The following is an 18261-nucleotide window of genomic DNA, read 5'->3' on the forward strand; positions in this document are numbered from 1 at the left end:
AAAAGCAAAGTTTGTGGGGAATAATAGCCATTTTCTATACTTTTGAGGCATAAGCAATTAGGAAATAACACTTACTACCCAGGAACAAAAATTGTGTTACATAGTGTAATAACTGAAGGTAATGACAGAGGATTGAACCCTGGTCCAGCATCAGAAAACAACTTGCTCTGCGCCAAAGGCTTCATTTTCACAATGCAAGCGTCGCTCATTGTTAAAGTCAGTAGAACCTACCGTCCCCCAGAAAAAGGATGGCATTTTTCGCAATGTTTGTGTTGAGGCGTTGCAGGGAAAGAGCTTTCGTGAGGGTTCTCTGAGCCCAGTCTCTCCAGAATTTGGGCTCTTTCTCTTGTTCTGGAACAACAGCAGCAAGTAAACACACAAATGAGTATCCTGAACACTGCAGAGTTAGCACTGAACTGGTCCAATATTAAGAACACACTGCCTTCAAAACAGTGCTAGTTTATGACGTTGTTAATCGGTCAAGACACTTGTGTTTTCCAGCTTGTATTGCTCTCTTTGTCCAAATGTCTGACTCGTAAAATGAAAAGACTTTTAAGACAAGCCTGCTGTGCTGGAGTGATGGTAGTATCAACACACTATAAGGGTCTCATTGCTATATTTGTTAAAGAAAGGTGGATATGGTAAAGTAGTTTACATTTCAGTTATTTGAATATCACACCCTAGTGAGACTGAAATGGAAAAATAGTTAACTCGGAATTGCACAGCATATGATAGTTACTTCCTTCGTTATTTAAATAAAAAAAACTCTAGAACCAGTGAGGCAGACGTTCTGAGATAGCTAGTTGAATGCATGTAACGAAAGAAGTAACTGATATATTTTTCATTTCAAGCTGAGTAGTAAATGAAAACAAGATGTTTTAATTATATTTCCAGCACCGATTATATCTGGAAAAACAATGTATGGAGTTATCAACTTTGAATGTACAGTAATATATATTTTTTTCACTCCCTTAACAGTGGTCTGATCACACTCCAGCTGAGAACATTAGAGGTTTTAGCAGCTGCCCAGTCACGGAACAGACCCCTCAGCTTCCCCAAGGACTGAATTAAACAGTCTGAAAATGCTCTGTAGATGAGCAGGTTTGTGCAGCTGTTCTGTGTCACAGCTAAGTGGGTTCCACACTTGGGAAAAATTGTGGCAAGCAGGTCAGAAGACACTAGCCTTTCAAAGCTTCTGGTATTATAATGGTATCATTGTGTATTTTTTTTAAAAAACTTTGCAGTAAGCGTTAAGACATACTGCAACATATTTATGAGGATCTTTATCTCAAAGAGCTGGAAACCGTTAATTTTACTAATTCAAAAGGGCAAAAGCAAACTTTCTAAGATTAAAGGAATTGTAACATTGTAATACAACTTGCAGTTACAATATTGTTCCGTGAGATTTCTTGCTAGTTTTATACCGTTAATATTGTCTTCTCTAAGTTTGCCTTTGCCTGTTAAAGTCACAGAAATGCTGAATGAAACGTAATAGAAACTCACCAGGGAATTGTGGAATTGCTGCACAGATGGAAGCGAAGCTGGAAAAGAACAGTAGTGCTATTCCGTTCATCCTGTCCTCAACCAGTCAACTTCCTAAAGCGATTAATGCAAGATGTGTATATTCTTCAAAGCAACTCTAACTACTATCTGAAGATCAGTTCATTCTGTACGCTGAAGGGAAAACAAAACCAGAGTTAACCCAAGACTGTCAGCTGAGGCAAAACAAGAGTTCTGAGCTGGAGAGAGAAAGAGGCACAGTTAACATCAGTTACAATACCCGTAAGGTATTGAAAAGAAGGGTAAACGGCCTTCTTGGGATTTTGTAATATGATTGAAACATTTGATGGACTATCCTCAGGAATAAATTATAAATGATAGCACTGCTAGCCTCATAGTACCTTTTTAAAAAAAAAGTCTATTCTATGAAACACAGCACAACATGGAACGGGTGGTGTCTCTGATTTCAGAAAAGATTAAGAAAACTAATTTGGTAGCCACACAAAATTAAGCATTTGCGTGACTCCTAAATATGTTCGCTTTTGTTAACTTTTTTTTAAATATCATTAACACATTTTTTTGTATTATTTTTTTTTGTTTGTTTGTACATGGGTTTAATTCTAACCTGGGCCATACGAATATGAAATGGTCTGCTTTACCACTGATGACATTTTAATCGATGTGTTTTTGTTTCAACTAACTTAGCTCACAGAGAGTGGACTGTTCAAATGAGACACATTAAAGTATTGTTGGTTGCAAATTATAGACCCTTTAAAAAAAAGAACACAAAGCTCAACCCAGACAAATAAGATTGATCTCTCACTGATCCTGTTCTTCAGAGACAAGGATTGTGTTATTTTGTTGTGTCTGCTAAATCAAGGTCATTTTAATAGGATTTGCTCCATGCAGTGAGTCAATATTTAAAGAGGATTACAATTACGAGTTATGTGAAGACATGCTGTATCTACAGATCCTTCACTACTGCTGACCCCTTCTATTTCTGTTCACTGTCTCCCCTCGCCTCCTACATTTTATAACCCTTACCAACTGATCTACATGACCGCACTAAAGAGGCTGCAAAAAGGAAACTGAAAGACTTTTCATTAAGAGACTGTAAAGGACTGTGATAATGCTGTACAATTTTCAAGTGCACATAGATGTGTGACGAGAATTAAAACCGTTTTCAGAATGAAAATGGTAAATTGTCTGCAAAGTAGGTACAACATTGAAGTAAAAATCATTTCCACTTCACTCTTGAAAGTAAAAAGCTATTTTTTGAATGTGCATCACTGTGCCTTGTTTACCACTGTACATTTAAATAAAATACGTTATAAACTGTGTTTTTTTTATTCAAGTGAAATAATAATCAAATTAAAGAAACAGTAAACCCTTAGCACTGTAGCGTAATGCATTTTGTTACCAGTACAGTAATATTTTATAAGAAGAACTGGCATCGCAGATCACCAATCCGCTTAATCATTTACTCCATTTAAGTGTATCAATATTTGTGAAAAATAGCGTATACACTGATGGAAGAATACAAATGGAAGAATATCAATACCTGACAGTGGTCTAATACCATCATCTTTAGAGTATAAGGCGCACTCTTTGCATTGCTGTGAGTTATATATGAGTTACTTGTTATATTTGAGATGTGCTGTATACTTGGGTTATAGTGTTCTATATTGTAAACTATGTTTTTGCTAGGGTAGTTTATAAGATGCTTCATATGAGTTATACACGGGCTGTAAAAAGATGTTATATTCTGAAAATTACGGTAGTGCTGGTTAACATTTTTGTGGGTAATACACTGGCTTAATGATTTTTTATTTTTTTTTAAATGACTGCAACCAATGAACCACCATTGATTTGTACAAAGCTTGATTAGGTTGATTAAGTCTGACAGACTGATGACATTTTAATTGTTGCTTTGTGGTCCTGGAGAGACCGCTATGGTATAGGTTTAGGTTAATGCAGCATTTTTGTTTTTTAGATGCATGTTTTAGGCACATCAGCACAAATATGAATGCTTTCTTAAAGGTGCTCCAGATTTGTAACAACAAAAACAAAACACACCAGTTATCCAATTTAAGAAGAAAAAAACTCATACATGTTGCACAAAAGAGAAAAATAACGCAATTAATCAGATGTGAAATACTGAGGGTAGTGAATTCACACTGATGAAGGTACTACCCAAAACATTTGTCAACTTCACAAGTTCACTTAGTTTCTTAGTGTTTTTTTTAAATTATGGATAAAGCATTGAAAGACATTACACAGTAAAGTACAAGTTACTATCAACACACCCGAACTGTGAATGAACCGAATTACATTGAAACAGCAAGATATCACCGTATCAGCTATTCAAACATGTCAAAAAAAATAAGATACATCTTATAAAATAAACTTACATTCCTGACATGGCAAACACATACAAAAAAAAAAAAAACCATTTGATAATATTCCTCTGAGCTTTTTCTTAATCAAGCATCAACCATTCAATTATTTCAAAAATTTCAGTCTCTTTGACAAAAACGAATACAGAAATAAATAGCGATGGACTGACCTACATTGCGCTCCATTTCTCCCCCCCACCCCACCCCACTCGAGAGTGCAGGGGTTCCCAAGGGGTTACTGCTTCACAGGTTTTCTACACATGGTGGCCCACGCCAAAATAACAATCACGACAGTCATGATAGCAGCGTAGATCGAGAACAGCACGTATCCGACCTCCGCGGGTCCCAGATTAAACATGGTGGTGGTGCGGTGGAAACAGGAGAGGGGGTCGGCGTGGTTTTTTGAGTCAGTTACTGAGTGCTACAGACTTAAACAGCTTCTTGTCGCACCTCCCAGTCCTTATTTCACCCTAGAAATGAAGCGGACTCAGCGGGGAGAGCTGGATAACACCTAGCAGGGATTAGCATTAAAATTCTTTACTGCTGCAGCAAAAAGCAGATAACCAGCCTCTCAATCTCCAGGGTTAAGCGCGGACGTATCACATGCGTGACGTAGGTACGTAAGCAATAACTCACTACAGGGTGTGCAGTAGGACATATCTTACGCACTCCTGGGTGCGTTGTGAGGCACAAAACCGTAGGTCAAGTGCCTTCAACCACCCAGCTCGGAGCGGTACAGTAACTATCACCGCGGCCGAAGAGATCGAGATTTTGAGATTGTAAAGAAAATTGATTCACGACAATGAATTATCATACATTTATTTCTACAATCCTATTTAATTTCTGTCAGCGTTTGACTATAAAATAAATCTTGAATATCTATTTGGCCTGATGTCCTTAACTTTTTTTTTTTAAGATGTTGACCAAGACACACTTTGATCTTAAATACGGGATTCGGCTCTAGCCCTTACTACATCACAGCATTTAATTTAAGCCATTTTATAATGTTTTTTTTGTGCCTTCATAATTGTGGGGAACGACGCACGCACTGTAGAGAATCATCTAGAAACACACATAATAGGATAATAAACAGCTAAGAAATGTGATATTAGGACATGTGGATGATAGATATTCTCCTTATTCATCCCACTGTTGTTTATCAGCAGTTGTTTTGTCCTTTCTTTGTCACAAAGCACCACTGGATAAGGAGTACGCTTGGTGGTATGGTGGAGTTAACAGTCACCTTTCACTTCTAGGACCTCAGCTGGATTCCGAGCTGGGGGGAACAAAGATATATTCTGGTTATGTTCCAATTTCTCCAATGCCACTTTCCAGGAAAAATGTTTTTGAACCCCAAAAAATGAAAAACCAAAAAACTAAATGGTGACCTCATTTCACCCCAGGTGTGGTGATCGCTCCAGCCCATGCTCTGACCCTTTTACTGTGCTGACAATCGTTGGCTCTTTACTGAGTGACGAAACTGCTGAATCCTGTTCTAGAACACAGGGTCTGATTGCTGCTTGACCACTTGAGTGAGATTGAATGAGAACACATGAAGTGACAAGGTACCAGGCAGCAGCAGAAACTTTTATTTCTATAGCGTTGTCTTTAAAATATCGGCACATTCCACACGCAAGTGTGAAATACAAGCAAAAACCAAAAGGGAGCCAGTGATGACATTGCTAGTGCTATTGAGAGAGGAGTAAATGGAAATTTGACTCGAGGGGGCCATTCCACAATTGTGTAAAAGATTGGTACAGTTTGAACTGCCAAGCTCAGTTCATTAAAAACAAGAAAGCACACAGACAGAAATCGAGCACTACAAATAAACAGACAGACAGACAGGCTCAGCTCTAACTCTGACCTCAGCTGTTGGAGCTAAGGATTATGTGCTATTGAGTTGCATGAGCTGCTATCAAGGTCAATTTAATAGGATCTGAATCATGCAGCAAAGCAAGGTTTAATAGCCAAAATAACGACAATTACCACAGTTAACCTTGGAACCATCCATTTCTCCATCTCTGTACTTGGGTTACAGTTATTATATTCCAAACACACTGATAGTTCTGGGTAACATTCTATAATGGTATGCTGTAATGGGATTGTTTTGTCCTTTTCGAAACTACTTCAGCTAATGCACCACCATTAAGCCGCACAGAGTGGCTGCTTGAGTCTGGCAGATAGGTGGCATATGAATCGCTGCTTCGTAGTATATTAGAGGAGGTTTTTGGGTGAACCAGAAGATCTGGAAAACATTTCACGCTGCGTTACACACAACGGCACAGTTAAATATGAAAGCTTCTTACAAGGTGCTCCAGATTTGTATTACAAAAACAATCCTTAGTCTGTTTATTTAATTCAATGTTTGTTTTTTTATCTCATAAGAGAAAAGATATGATACATTGAAGGCCACGGTCTCAGGCTTCGAACTCCCCTTTTCTTTCAGCAAACAGCACAATGTCTATTGGTGATCTCAGGGCTGTAGCAGTTCATTGCATGTTCCTTCAGCCCACCGTCTTGAAAGAGTCGCAGTCTTGCTCATGTGTTGAAGCAGTCCTATACATTTCTTAAATGGGCATCAATTAATTAATCACACCAAGATTATGTATGCACTTCTTTCTTTCTTATATATTCTCATACTTATAATAATAATAATAATAATAATAATAATAATAATAATACATACATACATACATACAGACATACATACATACACTTACATAGAGCCACAGCACTTAACAGTAAAAGCTCATAAGAAAAACAACGTCATGATGCTTTACAAGTCCAAACTTAAGACACACTTCGTTGCTCTGGCTTATGCTGTTGCACACAGAAGTAGAACAGCTATCTCTAATCCTTTCAGTCAGCAAATTCCAAACCAGGTTGGGACCACACAGCCAAAAGAACAGCCACCAAATCTGTCCTGTTTAAATCTTAAACACCAGCAGCCTCGATGACCTGGGCTGGTGTCCAGGGACATAAGGAGATAAAAGCTGAGCAAGGTAAAAAAGGGGATGAGCTGTGCAGGCATTGGTCAGTAAGGTCATAAACGTGGGCTGCTCTCGACACACTCACAAACTGGGCACTTAAAACACACACACAGAACAGTCTACCCCACTTAAGTCTATATCGTTTAATTGGATATTCCGCCTAAGAGTATTCAATTGCAAAATATAAAAACTATTACCAATGCTGCATCATTACATTTACCTTGTTTAAATGTGATATTGTAAGTGTATATTACTGTATAGCGGTGATACTTTTCATACAGTTAGCTCAACATGTGCATTGTAAACTGATGTAAACAGGCACGCGTTCAATACATTCCTGCTTTAAAGAGGCTGCAGAAAAGGAAACTGAAAGACTTTTCATTAAGAGACTGTAAAGGACTATGATGTGCTAAAATAAACACAGCAATTGTTAAAGGTACGTATGATAATGATATTATCTCTGCCTTTTCATAATCAAAGGGTTAGAATATCATAGTACTGTATTTCATTGGAATTGTAAAGCTTTTTTTTGTAGAATCTCATTGATAAATAAAATAAAACAAAATACATACAGGAAATGACCTAGCTTGCACTCCGTTTTACCTCTCAGAAGTTCATGGGCGTACCCAAAGGTTTGATTTTCACAGCCAGTCTGCAGGTGAAGAAGCAGAGCAAACCCAGAACCACAGAGAAGAGGATACCGGAGAACACCGTGGTGAGCAGGACTCCGACCTCCTGCGGCCCCAGAGAAAACATGCTGGTGTGGGGGAGAGGGGAAAAGTGAGGGCCAGGGGGCCTTTAATCAGTGCGAGACAGAGATCTCCCCAGCCGTGCAGACTCCCAACAGCTTCATCCTCCTCCTCCTCCCGGTGTGCTGTCATTAACCAGCCCCAGACATAGTGTCACAGCATGGAAGCCAGATAATACCCGACAGGGATTAGCATGAAATCTGCTAGCTACTGCAGCGCCACAGGTAAATAACCCATCAGCCCACATACTGTTTACATACAGTATGTTTTCTTGTGTTTCTGTGACTGCTCTCGATTTACACCTTGCAAACGACAAGTTGGATTCATTTGGAAATTGTGTATGCCTTTCTAATGGTCGCGGAAGAAGCACTCACAATCACAGATTGTTATAACAATAAACAAGTCACCTGTGAATGGGAGCCTCTGTGACGTTTTTTTTTTGTTGTTGTTTTTTTTTTTTACTGCAGCAGACAGATTCCATTTATAATATTACAATATCAGTCACAGTATAGGAGGCTGTGTGGTCCAGTGGTTAAAGAAATGGGCTTGTAACCAGGAGGTCCCCGGTTCAAATCCCACCTCAGTGACTGACTCATTGTGTGACCCTGAGCAAGTCACTTAACCTCCTTGGGCTCCGTCTTTCAGGTGAGACGTAATTGTAAGTGACTCTGCAGCTGATGCATTGTTCACACACCCTAGTCTCTGTAAGTCGCCTTGGATAAAGGCATCTGCTAAATAAACAAATAATAACAGTACGTTGTGTTTAGAAAGTCAGTTATGTTTAAGCTACTAAAACACCCAGCCCAGAGTTTAATCGGTTTATTCACACTTTCAACCAAAAATGCTTTACTGTAGAATCAAAGGTCTACTTGTAATCTACTGCATACCATTCCTCCTTGTTACCAGCGCTGTCAATTTATCTAGCATCATAAATTATTCAAAAACAAGATTGAAAATGTATGAAGCCTCAGATTCTTGCAAGAGCAAAGCACCCTGCAGGCAAGTCAACGGCTCAAACAGCTGGAGTTCCAGGATATAAAACATGAGGAATAATGTATACCAATTTACAGTGGTAGCCAGCTAAAAGAAATGGCGAAGTATGTTGCAGTATTTTCCTCAATAAAATTGAGGTCAATGATATAAACAGTTTAATTAACCTGTCATGCATCTTCTGCACCCTAACTAGAAACGGGTTTGCCACAGATGTCTACTGAAATGCAATGTTTCACCAGTAGGTTTCACACGCTCTTAGGTCATCTAAGGCCATCTTCTAAAAGGAAATGCTGCTGCATGTAATGGGTTACCCAGCCAGGTATTTGATACAGAATCATTGGAATCCTTTAAGGCTTGATTTGACAGTTTTGAGATCAACCAGCTCTTTCGGATGAGACGTAAAACTGAGGTCCTATTGTTAGTGACAGCATAGTTCAGCCCCAGGTCTCTGTAAGAAGCTTTGGATAAAAGTGTCTGCTAAATGACTAAATAATAATAGGAAGATCCTTGATAGGTCTTAATATTTGTTTCAGTTGGAAACTACCAATATAAGTTTTAATAAACTCAACATGCATATGAATACAGAATTGCAACACCCCAATTGCATATCTATTGTCTGTTAGCATGTCATATCAATTGAAGACTTATTTATGCAACTCAAAATTAAATGAAAACATGTAAAAAATAAATAAATAAATAATAATAATAATAATAATAATAATAATAATAATAATAGTTAAAAAAGAATGGCGCACTGCACCTTTAAAAACAAAAAACACTGATCTAAAGATAAAAAACAGACTACAAAAAAAAAAAAATTACGCAATGTTCTGAAATGCTTGGCTGTAAATATTTGTCTTTGATCATGTGTGAAGATACTGGGTACAGCATTACAAGTTCTAGTTAAATCATCTTGCTGTCTGCCTTTAATATACAACGAGTGAACAGATTGATTGTTCTTTCCAGCATAGGACCGGGTTTGATTCCATGATCACAGGGTCTACAAGAGATCAGAGGCTTTCTGTAAGGACTGCTTGGTTATCTTAATAATGTCACAATAGCGGAGGTATTTAAGTGCTTTGAAACATTAAACAGAGGCACAATTTGTTTCAGGAATTATTCACATGTTCCATTTCATTTTAAGATTACAATGTAGAAACACCTGCCATAGCACAGTCAATGGCGGTGTAGGGACACCATGGGCACGTGGAACAGCAAAGGTCTGGGCTGGCATCCAGTCTGTAGGGCGTTAAATATTAAGGGCCATATTTTCAAAGCGTTTTACTGTAGTCTTTAACTAACTTAAAATATATAGCTTAGTTGTTTGCTTTTAGTTTTGTAAAATTAAAAGGTGTTTTTCTCTTTTCAAGTAGGACTGAAAGAAAACACATTTAAAATATACCCCTAAATCGCTTCAGATGTGTTGCGGTGAAGCAAAAATGTAGCACTGAAGTATGTGACTGAGAAATGCTCTTCACTAAAAGCTTTCAAAAATCAATTTCACTTTAATGACTACGTCTTTCCTTTAGAAAAATGTGAAACCTACGCAATGACGACAATACATTTAAGACTTACTGGAATGATTGTGTTAGTTTTATGTGCTTTCAAGGTTTTAGGGCAGCTAGAATTCTGGCATTCATTGCATTAAGAATAATGTCAAACCAAACATTTTTTGTGGTGATGGGTCTATAACAAGTATACAGCCATCTGTCTTTGGGCTTGCCAGCAGTCTGATATTGATGATGCACCAGCACAAACATTACATTAGGAGCAGGCCCATCAGTGCTGCTTGTACTACTGTAGATTACTCAGTGGTATGAGGGGATTCACTGCATGAAAACTGCTATACTGTACACAAGGACAAACATACAGAAAGGTTTCTAAACTTAAACTGTGCTCTTGACTGCTTCCTCTCCAGCTATCTGCCTAGGGCTCCCCACTTTGTTCTCAGTAAGAGCACAAAGCCTGCACTGTATTTAACTAGGAAGTAAGCCAAATGTGTTGCCTTGTTAAATAAGCCACCAATGGACTCGGTTACTCTGGGCTCTCCAAACTGTTCTTCACTGTGTATTCAGCCAGGAGGATGTCCTGCGGCACAAGCAGTTTCCATTCCCTCCTCAAGGTCCAGGATACACTCCTGCTCTATGGAGTCTCTTCCACAAGAGATGCCAATGATGGCTTCAATGGAATCTCTGTCTATAATTGTCTTTATCTGTATGCTTTAGATTATGGGGCATGAATAACCATGTAATTACAATGTAATCACTGGGTAATTGCAGATGGTTCCTACTCTTACTTCGACAATACCGTGTAATTACAGGGAAATGGCCCTTTGAACAACATGTTGTTATCTGATGTAATTACATGGTAACACAACCAGGCCATTTCCATGTAAGTATAAACTCCACTACCAGTTATTATATAAGAGCAGAAACCATTGGCAGTTATCATTTTATTACCATGTTATTTTATGGTTATAAGTAGTAAACGCTACATGCGCCATCACCATGTTAATTTCTAACCAATGAGAATGCAGCATTTGGTTTTGACAGGTCCCCTTAGCCAATCAGAATCGACCGGAAGTCCCGTCTCCCAGTTCCGGTCATATGTTTGTAGTCTTTAAGCAATTCCAGAAGTCCCACCCTGCCGTCCTGTAACGTTTTGTAGTTTTAATGCAAATATGGAAATCCCAGCTCCCATCCTGTCACGTGTATGTAGTTTGTAATGCACTTCAGGTCATTACAAATGCATGTCATTATTGAGAGGAGCTGTCTATACGATAAATGACTGTTTTTTAATTTAACACAAACACCAACACAACCAATTCTTGTTTTAATTAACTTATAAATTGTTTACCATTCCCCTCTTTGAAACTGTTCTCATTCTACCTAAAGGAATTACAGCAAACTCTTGTACAGCATCTTACAATAAAACACACCAGTCACTTATCACCTATAGCCTATCACCACAGGCCAGTGTAATCCCCAGCCCCTCGCTCATGAGGGGGCCCTGGCGCTTGTACAATTGTCTCTCAGTTTGCCATGCTCACACAAGAATAGACACAGCCAAAGTTTGTCGCATTTTATTTTAAAACTGTTTTTTGTTTTAAAGTAAATACATTGTAACAAAGTTGGAAATTGTCTAAAATATGATCGCTAATAGTCAATGTTTGTAGCATTTTTTTTTTGACGTTTTTAAGCTTTAAACGAAATAAACTTAACATTCATGATCCGTGCATTTCAGCATAAACACTGGGTTTCAAAGTGTTTAAATACGTGCCTAACGACTGTTTTGTTCAGTTGATAATCCTTCAGTCTGTAGTTTTGAAAACTTTTGTGTTCGTTTACTTCTGCATAAGCATACAGGCCGCTCCAGCATTGCCAAGAGAGACCCAAACTGATCTTTCTGCACGGCTGGGTCAACATATGCCTTATTTTATTTGTATAAATTAAAAAATACAACAACAACTCTATACTTTAGTTTTATTTACCATTTTACGGTAACAATTTGTTTTCTTTATATCAAAATTGACTTGAAACTACAATCTTTAAAACTGTTGCTTTAAAACTACACACATGGCCCTTAACCGAGGTAAAAACTACAAACACATGACAGGAAGAGGTAGTGGCATTTCCACAACGCCCTCAGCACACCGGGGGAACTGCCAGCCACACTCGCAATTCTCCCTCAGTTTGTTCAGTTAGATACAGACAAGCTCGGACACTGAAAAGGTTTGACCAGAGATGCTGCTAGCCAGTGCCTGGGCCCCCTAGTTTCTTATCTTCGAGCGACGCCCTTAGCTGCATGCGGGGCACAGTTTAGTGTACAGCAGTGTTCTCTTTCCCTCAGACACAGACAAACGCAGTCACAATTAGGGTTTGTAACATTATATTTAAAAAAATGTTTTTTTTATTTAAGCAAATACATTGTAACAAGTCTAACATCGCCGCAGCAGCAGCAGCAGGTAGTCAAGGTTTGTATTCTTGTGTATTGGTTTTTTAAATGTTTTCAACTCAAGGCCCTTTGTAGCGCATTTCAGAAGAGCCGTGTGTTTCTTTTACAAGTGCTTTGGTCTCAAGCTGTGTAAAATAAGGTTTTAAAAAATGCTAACTTAGCCGTGTATACAGGTTCTTACATTTTATTTTTATTTATTTATTTATTTATTTATTTATTTATTTATTTATTTATGTGGTGGTTAAGAAGTGTTTTAAACGGTTTAGCACATTTTTAGCCTTTTTTCAAAAGACACGCTTCTCTGTTCTCTGCAGGTTTTAACAGTTCACATTTCTCCGCTTTTAAACTGTTTTTCATGTTTGAATTACACGCATTGTAACCTTGTTTTTAACATTTTACTGCTCCATTTATTTTCAAAACTTACTTTATCTTTCAACACTACACATTTTTGTTTTACTCATTTTATTTTTCAACACTATACCCTTTTTTACTGCTTATTTTATTTTGTGAAATAAAGAATATGACAAACTGTATATCCCTGTTTTCAAACTTATTTTTATTTTTCTAAAGTCTGTTTTATTTTCTTTTTCCACATTTTTACCAACTCATTTATTTTTCTGAAATAAAGTATATAACAAACTGTACACCCCTGTTTATTTTTCTGAAATAAAAAATATAACAAACTATATACACCTGTTTTCAAACTTATTTTATTTTTCTATGTATTCCCCTTGTTTTTCCCCATTTCACTCTTAAATACATTTAAAAATAATACCCCAAACCTTTGTTTAATTCCCCATTTTAATGTGATAAACTACCATCATGGAACACGGTTTCCAAAAGTGCCTTACAAACTACATACACGTGACAGGATTGGAGGTGGGATTTCCATATTTGCATTAAAACTACAAAACGTTACAGGACGGGAGGGTGGGACTTCCGGAATTGCTTAAAGACTACAAACATATGACCGGAACTGGAACTGATTGGCTAAGGGACCTGTCAAAACCAAATGCTGCATTCTCATTGGTTAAAATTTAACATGGTGATGGCGCTTATACCGTTTACTACTACCACCAACATCATTTCAAAGGTAAGCAAGGCACTATCATTGGCTAACTTCAAGAACAACCTAACTACAACATTGATATTACAACTTGAACTGCTCATACAGGTATCTCATTTCAAGTTCTATGTCAAGTTCAAGCATGTGTAAGATTCAGAGTGACAGGCCATTTCCGTGCTCCTATGATCATAACACCATATCTCCGCAGAACTGTAATATAGTAGGGTAGAAATCATGCCAGTGCAGTATATATTTACTTGTGATCCTAATCTTTCTTCAGTCAATGCAAAATACCTAGTCCTAATCTTCCTATGAAAGAGTGACAGTGCACTGGCACTCAACTGAAGTGCAATAAACCCAAAACAGAAATCTTTGAGCATTCGGTGTCTGAGGTCATGGTTTAAGTCTATGTTATTCACAGTGACAGCTGCAGATGCTGTAATCATGGCTGTAACTAGCTATTAGGGCAGACCTTGGTTGCTTTTCGGCATCAGCATGTAAAAATTCTGATAAAGTACAAGAGACTCCTTGATTTTCTCTGATGGTTTGCTGTGTAACATAGATTTGGAGGCTGAATATTAAATACCAAGCAGTCATATGAATACTGCCAGCTATCGCTTGAAACGTCAGTTTGACCTCGGTAGAATGTCAGCTCAGGTTACCACACAGCCTGTAATGGCTCGTTTAGTTGACAACGTCTTCAGTTTAGCTCCAGAAGTACTACTTTCGCCTTTCTATTTAGTATTGGCTGGCAACAACAGTGACCAGTCCAATCCTGATACCTGCTAGTCTATTCATTTTACCAGGGTTGCTGGTTCCCACCCGACACTTGTGGTTACTCAGATAAAGATGCGCTGATGTAAAATGTCCCCTATGCGCACTCTCCAAACAAGAGGCTGCTGTTTGTATCTGCAGTTACCTGAGGTCAGACACAAACTATGTTTCCATTAAACTTTTTTTAATGCGCTAAATCTCTTGCGTATAAAAAAAACCTCGACAACTGTGATGGAAACAGGCCAAATTCGGTTAATTCATTCATATAAAAATACGTTCGACAGGGGTGGATAAAAAATGTATCCTACCGGGACACTGCACGTAATTAAAACTTAATGACACATGTCAATCAAATCTACAGCTAGGGCCAAAAACTTTGCATATCATTTTAGGATTGTGACATACAGTAATTAAAAAAAAAACATCTACATGAGCATAATTTCGATATTTTATTTAACACCATTTAATCAAATAAACTACAAAATTATATCGCAAAAGTCTACCGAAAGCCATATTGGCAGTATTATTTCATGTCAGTTTTTCGTTAAGTAGCCTATATGAAAAAACTACAAAGCAGTATGTAATTCAATATGTTAACGTAGCATTGGAATTAACATTAGACTTTATGGTTAATTCTACAGGCTGCTGGAAAACTTTTGGCAACAGATATAATTGCGTTAATTCAACTTAAATAACACTATGTCACATAATTTTTGTTCCTGGGTAGTAGGTGTTATTTCCTAATTGCTTATGCCTCAAAAGTATAGAAAATGGCTATTATTCCCCACAAACTTTGCTTTTGTGACTAGGAGTGATATTTTGAAATTTACCTATTTCCAATGAGAAAATGGGCGAATTTGTGTCTTTTCGTTCACATAAAGTCAGAAAAAAACAACATATGAATCCAAATTAACATGTATTTATACTGAAGTAATACAAAAATGACTACAAAAGATTTAGAAGTGAGTAGTTTTTCGAGATTTACGATTATACTGTAAATCACTTTCACAAATCAGCCCCCAAATGTAATCTCCCATCTTAACACTTGAAATGTATTTGCTTACGATTGTAAGTCGCCCTGGATAAGGGCGTGAAATAAAAAAAAATGTTCTAGAAAGTTCTAGAAATGCGTTCGAGTCCATCTGTGCCCTTGCCCTGTAATAACCTGTACTGCTTGTATAACTTGTTCCTGTACCGCATATCTAACTTGTTTTTGTACTGCTTATCTAACTTGTTTCTGTACTGCTAATTTATCTTGTTTTTCTCAGAATGTTATGGGAAAGGGATAGCTTACAGAAATGATTCACAGGGCGAGCCTCGAGAAAGTGATCTGGCCAATTACTCTCTCGCACGCAGAAGCCTAACTTGGTAAGCTATAAAAGAACGGGTTCCTCCCCTACTCTGGTGAGAGTCAGCCGTGAGGATGTGCGCAGTCCTGCTCGGTATTTTTGGAGACAGCTGCTTTCTCTTACCAGGGTCGAGGGGCTCTCCCGATCTGCTTGGAAGGGTAAGAATTAGTTCAGTTGCGTCTCTATGAGTATATTATATCTCTGATTAATATATTCTTGTATGTGTGTTTGTCTATTATTGTATCAAGGGTGTGAAATAAAGCGGACCTTATTTGGAATTACTCTGTGTAGTAATTGTCTTATTTACCTCCACATCAACTTCCTTCTAAATTTAAAGTAATTAAAATTTCACACAACAGGGCGTCTGCTAAGAAATAAATAATAATAATAATAATAATAATAATGTTCTCGTTATACTGTCCTTCATTGACAGCTCATCCAGGAGCCTCAAAGCCGTGCTGCTCCATAATGGTAACAAGTACCCCTCTCTTCCCCTGGCTCACTCGGTGCACCTCAAAGAGGATTACAACATCATCAGGACCTTGCTGGACGCCTTGAAGTATGATGAGTACGGCTGGGACCCCCGGAAGGTGCTGATGCCACCGCTGCACATCAAATTGGGCCTTATGAAACAATTTGTCAGAGCTCTAGATAAGGAGTCGGCAGCCTTCAAGTACCTTCAAGACTTCTTCCCTAAGCTGTCTGAGGCAAAGGTCAAAGCCGGTGTCTTCGTCGGACCACAGATAAAGAAGATCCTGGAGTGCAGTGAATTCCCCAAGAAGCTCACTAGTAAGGAGAAAGCGGCTTGGAACAGCTTTGTCGCAGTGGTTCGGGGCTTCATGGGCAATCACAAGGCCGAAAACTATGTGGAGCTGGTTGAGACTCTGGTGAAGAACTACGGCACAATGGGCTGTAGGATGTCCCTCAAAGTCCATATCCTTGATGCTCATCTTGATAAATTCAAGGAGAACATGGGAGCGTACTCGGAGGAGCAAGGCGAGCGCTTCCACCAGGATATACTGGACTTTGAACGCCGCTACCAAGGACAGTATAACGAGAACATGATGGGAGACTACATTTGGGGGCTGATTCGTGAAAGTGATTTACAGTATAATCGTAAATCTCGAAAAACTACTCACTTCTAAATCTTTTGTAGTCATTTTTGTATTACTTTAGTAGAAATACATGTTAATTTGGATTCATATGTTGTTTTTTCTGACTTTATGTGAACGAAAAGACACAGATTCGCCCGTTTTCTCATTGAAAATAGGTAAATTTCAAAATATCACTTACACTTACTACCCAGGAACCAAAAAAAAAAAAAAATTGTTACACGGTGTAATGACACATATCATATGCAGGGGCCAGCACAGTCATGTTACATGACGGACACCTTACAAAAATACTGACCTCACTAGACATGATCATATATTTTGTCCGTTAGTCTTAGGTACATGTAATTATAATATAAAGTAAACATAGCCTACATCATAATACTGTGATAGTATTACTGATGCACTGTCTGATTGAAACCACATCATTTTCAGTACTGGAGCATCATTTTGTTAATTTTCCAAACAACTGAATATGGTTGACTCTTGTCAACTTTGATCAGTGCTTTCAGCACACATTCTGCACACAAAGGGTAGTTCTACCGCTGATTTCACGGTTTAGCAGAAAAGGCAGTCGCCAGATTTCTCATTGTTTCTGGCAATAGTTTATGCAATACAGAGCAGAGGAATTGGAGTCAATTTGTGTGGCCATTTCTTTAAAGACGCTACCTGTTGTAAATTGCAACAGCTTTTGCCAAACTAGGCAAGACGGCTCATTATGTGCGTCTTTTTGGTCCAAGCTTACAAATGCCGCCAACACTCCGGAGGAGGTCTCGAGTCCGGTTCTCTCGAACGGTACTAAACGCTGCGTAGTGTGGACGCTAACCGTATTTAGCACTTCTAAGCCGGTTTAAAGGCAACTAATATGTTTTAAAGGCTTTTTTGTAAAAAAAATCAAACGTTTATGAAAAAAAAACATTATTGACAAAATAAAACAAATTAGGCAATCTATTTCTCAATACTGGAGTTGAAAGTCAGCTAACTTGAATAGGATTTGCTTTAAAAAATGAATACATTCCAGTGATATGAAATGCATTTACAGTACCGGTGTGTACAGTAGCCTTCAGTTACCCGTACCACAAGCACAACAGTGTACCACGTTTTAACGCGTATGGTACCACAAAATAACACCACACCGGTTCTGATAATAAGTAGCTTATAATATTCATTTGTTTTAGAAAGTATTTACTTAACCAGTCTTTTAAGTGTTCAGATCAATAAAACCCAAGGGAATGTACAATAAAGCGTCCCAGAGAGAGAGAGAGAGAGAGAGAGAGAGAGAGAGAGAGAGAGAGAGAGAGAGAGATGGTTTTCAAACACTTCAACGTTTTCATTTAATTTTAAATCTAAATACCGATAGTATTATATTGCATGTAAC

At 38.0% G+C, this 18261-nt stretch overlaps 1 protein-coding gene across 4 annotated transcripts in view; it reads right to left on the bottom strand.

Moving 5' to 3' along the window:
• Window positions 1–18261, bottom strand: part of LOC117431946 (alkaline phosphatase-like) — a 34030-nt gene that overhangs the window by 15498 nt on the left and 271 nt on the right. For 2 of the 4 annotated variants that reach the window (XM_059002026.1, XM_059002029.1), the window contains exons 2-3: window positions 1504–1674; window positions 232–351 (exon numbers count right to left, since the gene is read on the bottom strand). In XM_059002026.1, coding sequence (XP_058858009.1) covers window positions 232–351; window positions 1504–1573 — 190 coding nt within the window. In that variant the 5' untranslated portion in view covers window positions 1574–1674. Of the gene's footprint in view, window positions 1–231; window positions 352–1503; window positions 1675–4066; window positions 4385–7489; window positions 7631–18261 lie in introns of those variants that run through there. The other 2 variants (XM_059002028.1, XM_059002027.1) reach the window with 2 other exon arrangements.

This window comes from Acipenser ruthenus, chromosome 27 (assembly GCF_902713425.1).
Source record: "Acipenser ruthenus chromosome 27, fAciRut3.2 maternal haplotype, whole genome shotgun sequence".
Taxonomy (NCBI): domain Eukaryota; kingdom Metazoa; phylum Chordata; class Actinopteri; order Acipenseriformes; family Acipenseridae; genus Acipenser; species Acipenser ruthenus.